At 41.1% G+C, this 13,107-nt stretch overlaps 1 protein-coding gene across 1 annotated transcript in view; it reads left to right on the top strand.

The window, feature by feature from the left end:
- FAM172A (family with sequence similarity 172 member A) overlaps positions 1-13,107 on the top strand; it is a 751,084-nt gene that overhangs the window by 78,372 nt on the left and 659,605 nt on the right. The window contains exon 5 of the mRNA XM_040342191.1: positions 9,150-9,215. Coding sequence (XP_040198125.1) covers positions 9,150-9,215 — 66 coding nt within the window. The remainder of the gene's footprint in view (positions 1-9,149; positions 9,216-13,107) is intronic.

The raw sequence follows: 13,107 nt of genomic DNA, 5'->3' as shown, positions 1-13,107 counted from the left end.
CTGTAAAACGAATGTAGCAAACCAGAAAAGATTAGACAATTTGCAGTCCTTATATGTGGTGGCTGCATTTGTTTTCTTCTTTTTCTTTTCTACAGAAAAGGCGACATCACGGAGCTGGTGGATGTTAGAGACCTTGCGCTCCTCCACTTTCCATTTTAAGGATTTGCTACAGATGCTCAATAGGGTTTAGGTCTGGAGACATGCTTGGCTAGTCCATCACCTTTAACCTCAGCTCTTCTTTAGCAAGGAAGTGGTCATCTTGGAGGTGTGTTTGGGGTAGTTATGTTGGAATACTGCCCTGTGGCCCAGTCTCCGAAGGCAGGGGATCATGGTCTGCTTCAGTATGTCACAGTGCATGTTGGCATTCATGGTTCCCTCAATGAACTGTAGCTCCCCAGTGCCGGCAGCACGCATGCATCTTTAGATCATGACACTCCAACCACCATGCTTGACTGTAGGCAAGACACATTTGTTGTTGTACTCCTTACCTGGTTGCCGCCACACACGCTTGACACCATCTGAACCAAATACCTTTTATCTTGGTCTCATCAGACCACAGGACATGGTTCCAGTAATCCATGCCCTTAGTCTGCTTGTCTTCAGCAAACTGTGGGCTTTCTTGTGCATCATCTTTAGAAGAGTCTTCCTTCTTGGACGACAGCCATGCAGACCAATTTAATACAATGTGCTTTGTATAGTCTGAGCACTGATGAGGCTGACCCCCCCCCCCCCCACCAATTCAACCTCTGCAGCAATGTTGGCAACACTTATGCGTCTATTTTGCAAAGACAACCTCTGGATGGCAAGGCCTGTCCTGAGTGGAACATGTCCTGTTAAACCGCTGTATGGTCTTGGCCACTGCGCTGCAGATCAGATTCAGGGTCTTGGCAATCTTCTTATAGCCTATGCCATCTTTATGTAGAGCGACAATTTTTTTTTTTTTTTTTTTTAAGATCCTCAGAGAGTGTTAATACCAAATTTAACACCCCTGCTCCCCATTCACACCTGAGACCTTGTAACACCAATGAGACACATGCAATGGGGAGGTAAATTGGGTAATTAGGCCCAATTTGGACATTTTCACTTAGGGATGTACTCAGGTTTGTTGCCAGCGGTTTAGACATTAATTGCTGTGTGTTGAGTTATTTTGAGGGGACAGCAAATTTACACTGTTATACAAGCTGTACACTCACTACTTTACATTGTAGCAAAGTATAATTTCTTCAGTGTTGTCACATGAAAAGCTCTAATAAAATATTTAAAAAAATGTTAGGGGTGTACTCGCTTTTGTAAGATACTGTATATACAGTGCCTTGAAAAAGTATTCACACCCCTTTAAAAATGTCCATTTTGTCATGTTACAACCAAAAACTTAAATGTATTTTATTGGGATTTTATGTGATAGACCAAAACAAAGTGGCACATAATTGTGAAGTGGAAGGAAAATGATAAATGGTTTTCAATTTTTTTTTTTTTACAAATAAATATCTGAAAAGTGTGGCGTGCATTTGTATTCAGCCAACTTTTTCCCGATACTCCAAACTAAAATCTAGTGAAGCCTATTACCTTCAGAAGTCACACAATTAGTAAATGGAGTTCACCTGTGTATAATTTAATCTCCCAGTATAAATACAGTTGTTCTGTGAATCCCTCAGGTTTGTTAGAGAACCATAGTGAACAAACAACTCCATGAATGCCAAGGAACACACAAGACAGGTCAGGGATGAAGTTGCGGCGTCTCTTGTCAATGAAGCTAGTGTAATGGCTACATTAACAATTAGCTTCATTGACAAGAGACACCGCTACTGTTTAATGAAGCTAGTGTTTTTCAGAGGGGAGTTGTCACAGCACGGTGGTCTGGTGAAAGATTTACAGAAACAAGAAAATCTCTCATCGTTTATGTCATGTTATCTTTATGGACTTTTTATCACTTGTCATGTGGTGTTATTGAGTTTATTTTTACTGTATTTTTCATATATTACAGTTATTTAGTTTATATATTCACTAGCGCCACTATTTTTCCTATCTCATTTAGTTGATTTTGAGCTAGGTTCTTTTCAGATATAAATCTTAAAAGAAAACCTGTTAGTCTGCAAAAGATTTGAGACTGGGGTGGAGGTTCACCTTCTAGCAGGACAACAACCCTAAATATACAGCCAGAACTACAATGGAATTGTTTAGATCAAAGCATATTCATGTGTTGGAATGGCCCAGTCAATGTCCAGACCTAAATCCTATTGAGAATCTGTGGCAAGACTTGAAAATTACTGTTCACAGATGCTCTCCATCCAATGTGACGGGGCTTTTTTACAAAGAAGAATGGGCAAAAATGTCACTCTCCAAAGCTGGTAGAGACATACACAAAAAGACTTGCAGCTGTAATTGCAACAAAAGGTGGTTCTACAGAGTATTGAGGGGGGCGGAATATTAATGTACGCCACACTTTTTTCACATATTTATTTTTAAACCATTTTGAGAACCATTTATCATTTTTCCTCCACTTTCCAATTATGTGCCACTTTGTGTTGGTCTATTACACAAAATACCAATAAAATTCATTTACGTTTTTGGTTATAACAATTATATAATTTCAAGGGGCATAATTTTTTTTTTCAAGGCACTGTGTGTGTATGTATTCTACCTTTTTGTATGGTAACTTTTATATTTTTCATATTATAGATGATATTGTGATCACTAAAAAGACTCTCTATAGCTTTAAATTTTGGAACAATTTTAGCAGTGGCAGCTTCCATATTTCTCCCATGGCAGGGTTCTTTAACCACTTAATCCCTGGACCATATTGCTGCCCAAAGACCAGAGCCCTTTTTGCGATTCGGGACTGCGCCGCTTTAACTGCTGTAATAAATATCCCCCAAAAATATATAAAAAAACATTTTTTTTTCCTCCGTTTAGGCCGATACGTATTCTTCTACATATTTTTCGTAAAAAAAAAAATCGCAATAAGCGTTTATTGATTGGTTTGCGTGAAAGTTATACCGTTTACAAAACAGGGGGTATTTTTATGGCATTTTTATTAATATATTTTTTTTACTAGTAATGGCGGCAATCAGCGATTTTTTTTTCGGTACTGCGACATTATGGCGGACACTTTTGACACATTTTTGGGACCATTGGCATTTTTATAGCCATCAGTGCTATAAAAATGCATTGGATTACTATAAAAATGCCACTGGCAGTGAAGGGGTTAACACTAGGGGGCGGAGAAGGGGTTAAGTATGTCCCTGGGTGTGTTCTTACTGTGGGGGGGGTGGCCTCACTAGGGGAAACACTGATCCTCTGTTCATACATTGTATGAACAGAAGATCAGCATTTCCCCCCCTGACAGGACCGGGAGCTGTGTGTTTACACACACAGCTCCCGTTCCCCGCTCTGTAACGAGCAATCGCGGGTGCCCGGCGGCGATCGAGCCCACCGGGCACACGCACAGGGGGCGAGCGGGCGGCGCGCACGCGCCCCTTGTGGCTGCTCGAAGAGCCGACGTAATATGACGGGCTCTCGCCCAGGAGAGCCGACCTGCCGCCGTAGAATGACGGCGGCAGGGTCGGCTAGTAGTTACCTGCTTTTTAGTAGTCCAAAAAAATTTCCATTGCTTTGTTAAATACAGTAGTTGACATTTGAATTAAACACCCATCTAAAAAAAGGTTCTATGCCAAAAATGTGATGCAGTATGTAAAACTAGCACTCGCCAAATGCCAACATTCTATTTTTCATCCTAGTGGCTTGCACTAGTTAGTACATGAATGAAAACCTGATTTAATAATTTAACTGTCCACATTCCAAAATTATTAACTATGCAATTAACCTGTATTAGGAATTCTTTCTAAACACCTGCTACAATGCAAATAAATGAGCCAGTACTAATGTGCTCAAAAAATAATTCACTAGACTAATGTGAAAAATAATTGAAATTCTCTACCATATGATGATTTAAAATTATGGTTCAGCCTCATGATGCAAAAAAAAAAAAATGTTGCTAGATAGCCAAAGTTGATAAACGGCAAGCAATTTTCTTCAATTCTGTGTGAAAAACACGTTAATGTAATTTCCACTTTAGGCTATGTTAGTCATCATTGTCCCTTGTCCTTTATGTAATGCAGGGGTTCTCAAACCCTGGCCCTAGGACACATGGGGCCCTCAACCTCAAACTGAATGTAGGAGCTTTGGTACACTTTCAGAAAGTGCACCACACCGACAAGATATAATGGACATCTATGACAAATCGCAGCTAACTTGCAGGAAGCGGCATTATAGGGGCTCAAGACAGTAAAGGGCTCATTCATTTGCATTTGCAGTTTGGTGGGGGGGGGGGGGGGTCTGTAAAACCCCATAGTTGAGGTGTGCTTTTTAACAACCCCTCCCCAACCACTGGTGTAGCGCCAGAGGTCCCAATGGCAACCCGTCCCATGCTCGAGGAGGCCGTGCAGCCACCCTGTCGCATTGCGTTTTTACACCTGGGCAGGAAGGGTGGCAGGGACAGCATATAGAGCAGGGGTCTCAAACTCAAATTACCTGAGGGCCACAAGACAAGTTTTCATATGACATGGGGGGCCGCATGCAAACTTTCAAACTTCAAAAACAACAGTACTGGTGTCAGCGAACACATTATTAACCCCCAGCACTGGTGTCAGCGAGCGCATTATTACCACCAGCACTGGTGTCAGCGAGCGCATTATTACCACCAGCACTGGTGTCAGCGAGCGCATTATTACCACCAGCACTGGTGTAAGTCAGGGTTTGACAAATTTGCTTGGAACCTAGGAGCCAGCTAAAAAAGTTAGGAGCCAGAAAACGCACCCCGTCCCAACGAGCTTGCACGCAGAAGCGAACACATACGTGAGCAGCGCCCGCATATGTAAACGGTGTTCAAACCACACATGTGAGGTATTACCGCGATTGGTAGAGTGAGAGCAATAATTCTAGCTCCTCTGTAACTTAAAACATGCAACCTGTAGATTTTTTTAAACGTCGCATATGAAGATTTTAAAGGGTAAAAAAGTTTGTCGGCATTCCACAAGCGGACACAATTTTGAAGCGTGACATGTTGGGTATGAATTTACTCGGTGTAACATTATCTTTCATAATATTAAAAAAAATCGGGGTTTATCTTTACTGTTGTCTTATTTTTTTTATTAAAAAAAGTGTAATTTTTTCCCAAAAAAGTGCGCTTGTAAGACCGCTGCGCAAATACGGCGTAACAGAAAGTATTGCAACGATCGCTATTTTATTCTCTAGGGTGTTAGGATAAAAAATATATATAATGTTTGGGGGTTCTAATTAGAGGGAAGAATATGGCAGTGAAAATAGTGTAAAATGACATTAGAATTGCTGTTTAACTTGCAATACCAACGGCCACCACCAGATGGCGCCAGCTCACATCTGGTGGTAATAACTTGTAATACCAACGGCTCACCACCAGATGGCGCCAGCTCAAAACATTTTTTTTTTTTTTTTTGCTCCCCTCACTTCCACCCTGCCTGCGGGCCATTTATAACTGGTCCGCGGGCCGCAAATGGCCCGCCGGCCGGTACTTTGAGACCACTGATATAGAGGAACTGATACTCTACATTTTCCTCCTGAAACCACTGAAAGCCAGCTTCAACTGCCCTCCCTCACTCTGGCATTCAGCGACTGCAGAAGGAAGATGTTCATTATGCTATTTAAAATAAAAATGTGAAACCATTTCATTTTTTTTATTGTGTCCTGCAACCAGTTACCAAATCCCTTGAAGAACTCCAGCTTTTCCGCTCCAAAACAACTGTTGTTATCCCCATGCTATTCTAGCTATAAAGGGCACACAAATATAAGATTGGTCACGTGATCATGTTTTTTTTCTGCTCTGATGTGTTTTTTTTTTTTTTTTTAACAGAGAAACTGCAAATTGTGTTTGGTGAAGGCATGATTTGTAATGTGTATTTAGTGCTTGCACACACAACACACACAAAACTCAGTTTAGTCGTACTTGTGTACGACTAAACTGAGTTTTGGTTGTTGTAAAGTGTATGTGTAGTCGCTAAACGCACTAAAATTATTGTGAGCAGAAACGCGCACTCCTTCTACACAAAGTGTGAAGGGGCCGTAGATGCAAGGGATCACTACCATACTAAAATCAATGCAGTCTTAGGGTGTGATTAAATGGTGTAAAAATGCAGCACAACTAAGGTTTTACTGCCCCCCCCCCACCCCCTCCAACTTCTCACTCTTTAGATAAACACATGTCACAACTGTGATACTCTACTTCATGGCTGCGGTGGGAACTATACATCCTGTTGGGTCTTGGTGAGCACTACTGCCTGCCAGGCACAACCATTTTATGTGAATGGAGCCACATTGAAATTGTGCACAATGTGCATGTTTGCAGAAATTGGGGGGTTAAAATTGGTGATGAGGTGGTGATGCAACTCCTTCTCTCTCACTGTTTGTTAAATGTTCTCTGATGAGTGATCTGAATGCAGATCACTCTTCAGTCTGCAAAGCAGGTGTAAATGTGTCATATAATAATGGCTTACTGCAAGTCTACAGAGGAAGGGCTATGGGAGGGTATTATGGAGGTGTTTCATTCATATGTAAATGAATCGGATCAGAGAGTAGGGCTCTGGGAGGGCGGGATCTGAGGGGTTTCAACTATGATCCATTCAATCCCACCCAGCTAGCTTTCAGAACAGGCTGTGTATTAAGATATTTCCTTTTTGAATAAAGCTGCAATCTGTAAGGTGGGACTTGACCCCAGGTCTCACTGTAAAGAGGACCTGCAATGCAATATTCCTATTGCAAGGGATGTTTACATACAATAGGAATAAAAGTGATCAAAATGTGTTTATTTTTTTAAAGTGTACAAACAAATAAAAACTTAAAAGTAAAATGACAATAAAAAAGCGCCCCTGTCCCCGTGTGCTCGCATGCAGAAGCAAACACATATGCAAATCCAGCCCACATATGAAAACGGTGTTCAAACCACACATTGCCGTGAATGCTAGAGTGAGAGCAATAATTCTAGTATCAAAGTTTGGCGCCATTCCACTTGCATGTGCAATTTTGAAACATGATATGTTGGGTATCTATTTACTTGGTGTAACCCAACTTTTCACATTATGCAAAATAACTGGGCTAACTTTACTGTTTTTTCATCCCAAAAAAACATGTGCAAGATAAAAAGTTGCAACGACCACCTTTTGTATTTTCCAGGGTCTCTGCTAAAAAAACATATATAATGTTTGGGGGCTCCATGTAATTTTCTAGCAAAAAAATTATGATTTTTAGATGTAGGAGAGAAATGTCAGAATTGACCTGGGTAGCAAGTGGTTAAAGCAGGGTTAGGTTATAAAAACAATATTCCAAGCTCTGAACATCTCACGGAGCACTGTTCAATCTATCATACAAAAATTGAAAGAGAAAGGCCCTGTACACACTATCAGTCCAAACTGACTGAAGTTCAGTTTCATCGGTCCAAACGGACCGTGTGTGGGCCCCATCAGTCTGTTATCCTTCTTTCCAAAAATTTAGAACTTGCTTTAAAATTGAACTGATGGACTGGTAACCGATAGGTCAAAACCGATGGTTAGTACGCAAAAGCATCGGTTCCAAACCCGGGCATGCTCAGAATCAAGTCGACGCATGCTTGGAAGCATTGAACTTCATTTTTCTCAGCACGTCGTTGTGTTTTACGTCACCGCGTTGGGCTCGATCGTTTTTTTCAACTGATGGTGTGTAGGCACATCAGACCATCAGTCCGCTTCATCGGTGAAACTGAACTTCAGTCCGTTTTCATCAGTTTGGACTGATCCTGTGTACAGGGCCTAAGTCACAACTGTAAACCTAAGACATGGCCGTCCACCTAAACTGACAGGCCGGGCAAGGAGAGCATTAATCAGAGAAGCAGCCAAGAGGCCCATGGTAACTCTGAAGGAGCTGCAGAGATCCACAGCTCAGGTGGGGAGAATCTGTCCACAGGACATCTGTTAGGCATGCACTCCACAAATCTGGCCTTGTGCAAAGAAGAATGGGCAAAATGTCACTCTCTCTAGATGTGCAAAGCTGGTAGAGACATTCCTAAAAAGACTTGCAACTGTAATTACAGTGAAAGGTGATTCTACAAAGTATTGAGTCAGAGGGGGCTAAATACAAATCCACGCCACACTTTTCACATATTTGTTTGTAAAAAAATTGAAAACCATTTATCATTTTCCTTCCACTTCACAATTATGTGCCTTTCTAACATGACAAAATTTGTAAAATAACAAGGGGTTTTTCAATGCACTAGACTCTATGGGTAGTGCGTCAGTCCCCCCCCCCCCGTTGTGTTCTGGGAAACACACGGTTCCCAGAACACAGTGGGGAACAGTGAGGATGGCGCAGCGCGACTCGCGCATGCGCAGTAGGGAACCGGGCAGTGAATGATGATGGCGGTGGGGGCAGCCGAGAGATGAGGGATTGCTCGCCTTCTGCTGCCGACGTCGCTGGACTCCAGAACAGGCAAGTGTCCATTTATTAAAAGTCAGCAGCTGCAGTATTTGGAGCTGCTGGCTTTTAATATATTTTTTTTTTTTTAACGGCGGAGCTCTGCTTTATCAAAGGGATTTATAGCGATAATCTATAATTTCTGTTATATTTATCATAAATTACTTTTATTATAGGAAACAAGATTAAAGTCAAATGCAGGCTGAATGCACCAGAAAGAAAGCTGCATTTGCACAATTGCTTAGCATTTTCTTTCTCCCAAACGCGGTGACCCTTTAGGTGCCCTCAGAAGACTCATGTCAGGGCAGTGTTTGGTAGCCTGTGCTTGGAAAAACACATGCTAAAATCCGTAGAAAGCCAAGGTAATGGTTGACTGTCAACGTTTAATCATAGTTTTTATATTCTCACTTATTGAATACATTTATACTGTAAATGCTCATCAATAATGTAACCCATGGCTGAGTATGTAAAATGAAAAGTACATTTTACTTTGTTTTGTCTGCTATATACTGTCCTTGCTTACCGATCACCATTATAATATCAGTTTCCTCAAAGGCTGACTATTAGTTAAAGCAGAAGAATGATAAACTGAATGGAATTTGTTGACAGCTACTGTATGTAATAGCCAAGTGTGGAACGGAGCATTAAGCTATATATATGATTTTCCATTGCAGATTATAACAAAGCATGTGTACGAGTTATTGGAAAAGGACTGTAATTTGCAAAAAGTATATTTACCGGTAAGTAAATCTTGGTTTTACTATTTTTATATTTTACTATTACTGTGAGTAAAAATGTGTATAAAAGAACTATGTAAAATTGGTTTAGAAAGTGGTAAACCATCTGCTCTTCTTAGTATATTTTCAGCATGAAACACTTTGGATCCCCTATGAAAATGCTTGTAGGTTAAAGGTTAAATTCTTAATCGTATACTTTTTTTTGGGGGGGGGGATTTTGACTAGTCTGACCATTTTTATATGGTTCTTTAGAAGGGGAAAGTGTTTGTTCTGCCATTTGTTCCTCCCTGCCCCCTTCCCCATCATCTGATTTGGATTCAGGGAGAATGAGATAATCGGATTCCACTGTTGAATTCCCATAAATTCTCCCATACCCCATTTCTCAGCACAGTATGGGTGGATAGTTTAACCACTTCCATACTGGGCACGTATACACCTTCCCGCCCAAGCCAATTTTCAGCTTTCAGCACTGTCGCACTTTGAATGGCAATTGCGCGGTCATGCTACACTGTACCCAAACAAAATTGGCGTCCTTTTTTTCCCACAAATATAGCTTTCTTTTGGTGGTATTTGATCACCTCTGCGATTTTTTTTTTTTTTTTGCTCAACAACTAGAAAAAGACTGAAAATTTTGAAAGAAAAATACGTTTTTATTTTTTTCTGTTCATTTTTTTGTAAATAAGTAAGTTTTCTCTTTCAATTACGGGCACTGATATAGCGGCACTGATGGGCACCGATGAGATGGCACTGATGGACATCGATGAGGTAGTACTGACAGGCACAGATGAGGTGGCACTGATTGGCGGCGCTTGTATGCGGCACTGATGGGCACACATAGGCGGCACTGATGGGCACACATAGGCGGCACTGATGGGCACACATAGGCGGCACTGATGGGCACACATAGGCGGCACTGATGGGCACACATAGGCGGCACTGATGGGCACACATAGGCGGCACTGATGGGCACTCATGGGCGGCACTGGGCACTCATGGGCGGCACTTATGGGTGGCACTGATGGCTACTTATGGGTGGCACAGATGGGCACTGATAGGTGGGCACTGGGCATGGATGGGCACTGTGGGGTGGCACTGATGGACACTGTAGGGTGGCACTGATGGACAATGTGGGGTGGCACTGATGGACACTGGGGTGACACTGATTTACCTATGTTGCCAGTCAGTGCCCATTTGTGGGCACTGATTGGCATCTTTTTTTTTTTTAAATGCTTTTTTTTGCAACCTTTTTTTTTGTTTTCTGCCCTTCCCTGGTGGTCCAGGGTGGGCTCCCCTGGTGGTCCATGTGGCGATCCGAGGGGGGGCTGCGCTGATAAACAATCAGCGCGAACCCCCCCTGTCAGGAGAGCCGCCGATCGGCTCTCCTCTACTCGCGTCTGTCAGACGCGAGTGAGGAAGAGCCATCAACGGCTCTTCCTGTTTACATCGTGATCAGCCGTGATTCGACACGGCTGATCACGTGGTAAAGAGTCTCCGTGAGAGACTCTTTACCGAGATCGGTGTTGCGGGGTGTCAGACTGACACCCCGCAACAACGATCGCCGCGATGCGCGCCCCCGGGGGCGCGCAGCGGCTCAGAATCCTGAGGACGTCATATGACGTCCAGTCAGGATTCTACAACCACTTTGCCGACGTCAATTTGTCATTGGCGGGCGGCAAGTGGTTAAAGGGAGGTGTAGGAGAGGTTACCTCATTTAAACTGGAGAGGAACAATATATAGCAATAGCGGCAGACTCCTGCAGGGAGTTCTCATTGCTGGAGAAAGTGCCCAGCAAGCAGCTGGTGGATCAGGAAACTTGTCACTCAAATCTTTTGAAATACATTTTTTTGGGGTGGGGCTATTATATATATATATATATATATATATGTGTGTGTGTGTGTGTGTGTGTGTGTATATATATATATATATATATATATATGTGTATATATATATGTGTGTATATATATATATATATATGTATATATATATATATATATATATATATATATATATATATATATATATATATATATATATATATATATATATGTGTATATATAATTTTGTATGGAAGGGAAGGTAATGTCTAAAGATAATAAAAATAGTAGATACTGAAATACAGATTGGTATATAAATATTGGGGGCACTAGTATATATTTTCCTGTTTTGCTGGCCACAGAAATAAAAAGCAGGATTTATAATTGGCTGCACGCAGGTGCACCCGGCAACTGATCTCATGAAATCCAAGAATACTTCTTAGTATTGCTCTGTGTTTTTTAAAGTACTGTAAAGAATTCAGACACATGTAAAATGCTATATAAATGTAAATTATTCCTATTTGAGGCTCTGAACATTTCAAACTGCCCTTTGTAACACTGGGCTTATAATCAAATAACCCTGTTGGACATCTCTTTAGCATTCTCTTTTTAGCTTCTTTTTATGTTTCCAGTAATCTGCAACCCTTCATGAGTTTTTTTCCCCTTTCCTTATTCCCCCACATCTATCAAAGATTGATACTTGATTTATAACCCATTATACTCATAATAGGAGAAGATGAAAGCAAAAACAAATCTAATGCCTTTTCAAGAGCAGAGTAATTATTGAATTGATTGGCTCAGATCTATGTGCATTTGCAATAATGTGATGTGTTGTATGTGTGACTCTGTGAAGCTTGTTTTTCTTCTTCTTATTATCATTATTATTATTATTTGATTGTGCCTGAAGCTGGCCATACACTAGTAGAGTTTTGGGTTGAATTTTTTTGTTTTAAGAGATTTTTCTAATCCTTGGAGTAATGGGAAAATCGCAAGGAGCAGAATGAAATATTTTTCATGAACAAACAAATTTCTAACGATGCATGTCAGTTTTTGGCCGGTTCATTCATTCTAAAATCAAATGTTTAAAAAAATAAATAAATGTTTTAAGTACTTTTGGAGGCTATTAGTTTTATTAAATATCTTTAGTGTGTATCCTACATTTAAAATTTCCAATATTGCCTCTCTAATGATCTGATTTCTACCTGTATTTAGTTGTTACTGTGCATTGCAGCCATGCAGTCTTTTTTTGCTGCTTGTAGGTAGCTGTGCTGGCATTGCTAGTGCAGGTTAAAAATCATCTGACACTTGGTATTACTTTGTGCCTCTCAGGCTCAGCAGAGGTGGGGTATGCATGTAGATTCATTCCTCTGCATTCGCTGCTGGAAGTACTGGCAAGGAAGGGGGCCTGTCCTGGCTCCTAGCTATAGCTCAAGGGAATGAGAAGAGGTAATGCCTGATTCTGCACATCATGGGTAAGCTCTGGGGGAGGGCGAGTGGAGCGAAACATTTTGGGGGCATGACCTGATTGGAGTCCAGGCTGAGGTTGTCGCTTTCATCACCACCATAGGACTACATGGATGTGCGTCATTAGGGATTACCTTTCTTCTCCCTAAAATCATTTGATGTTCTATCCAGCTAATGCCTCGCTTCCCAATTTTTGAAACCTTATACTGTGCATTATAGTGAACAATATTGTACAAAATAAATAATACATTGAAATTGATCCATAGTAGTGTTAAATTTCTCTTCAATCTCTTCTTATGTGTAATCCACCACTCAGTGCCAATGGCACTTAACCACTTGCCTACTGGGCACTTTCACCCCCTTCCTCTGTAGGCCAATTTTCAGCTTTCGGCACCCTTGCAGTTTGAATGACAACTGCGTAATCACACAGCACTGCACCCAAAAGACATATTTATAACACAAATAGAGATTTATTTTGGTGGTATTTAATCACTGCTGGGTTTTTATTTTTTTTTTGCAAAAGAAAAAGGTTCAAAAATGTTGAATTTTTTTTCTTCTTCTTCACTGATATGCACTGATAGGTGGCATTAATAGGCAGCGCTGATGGGCACTGATGT

The sequence above is a fragment of the Rana temporaria genome, chromosome 1 (genome assembly GCF_905171775.1).
Source record: "Rana temporaria chromosome 1, aRanTem1.1, whole genome shotgun sequence".
Classification (NCBI taxonomy): Eukaryota; Metazoa; Chordata; class Amphibia; order Anura; family Ranidae; genus Rana; species Rana temporaria.
This window is presented reverse-complemented; position numbering and strand designations above follow the sequence as displayed.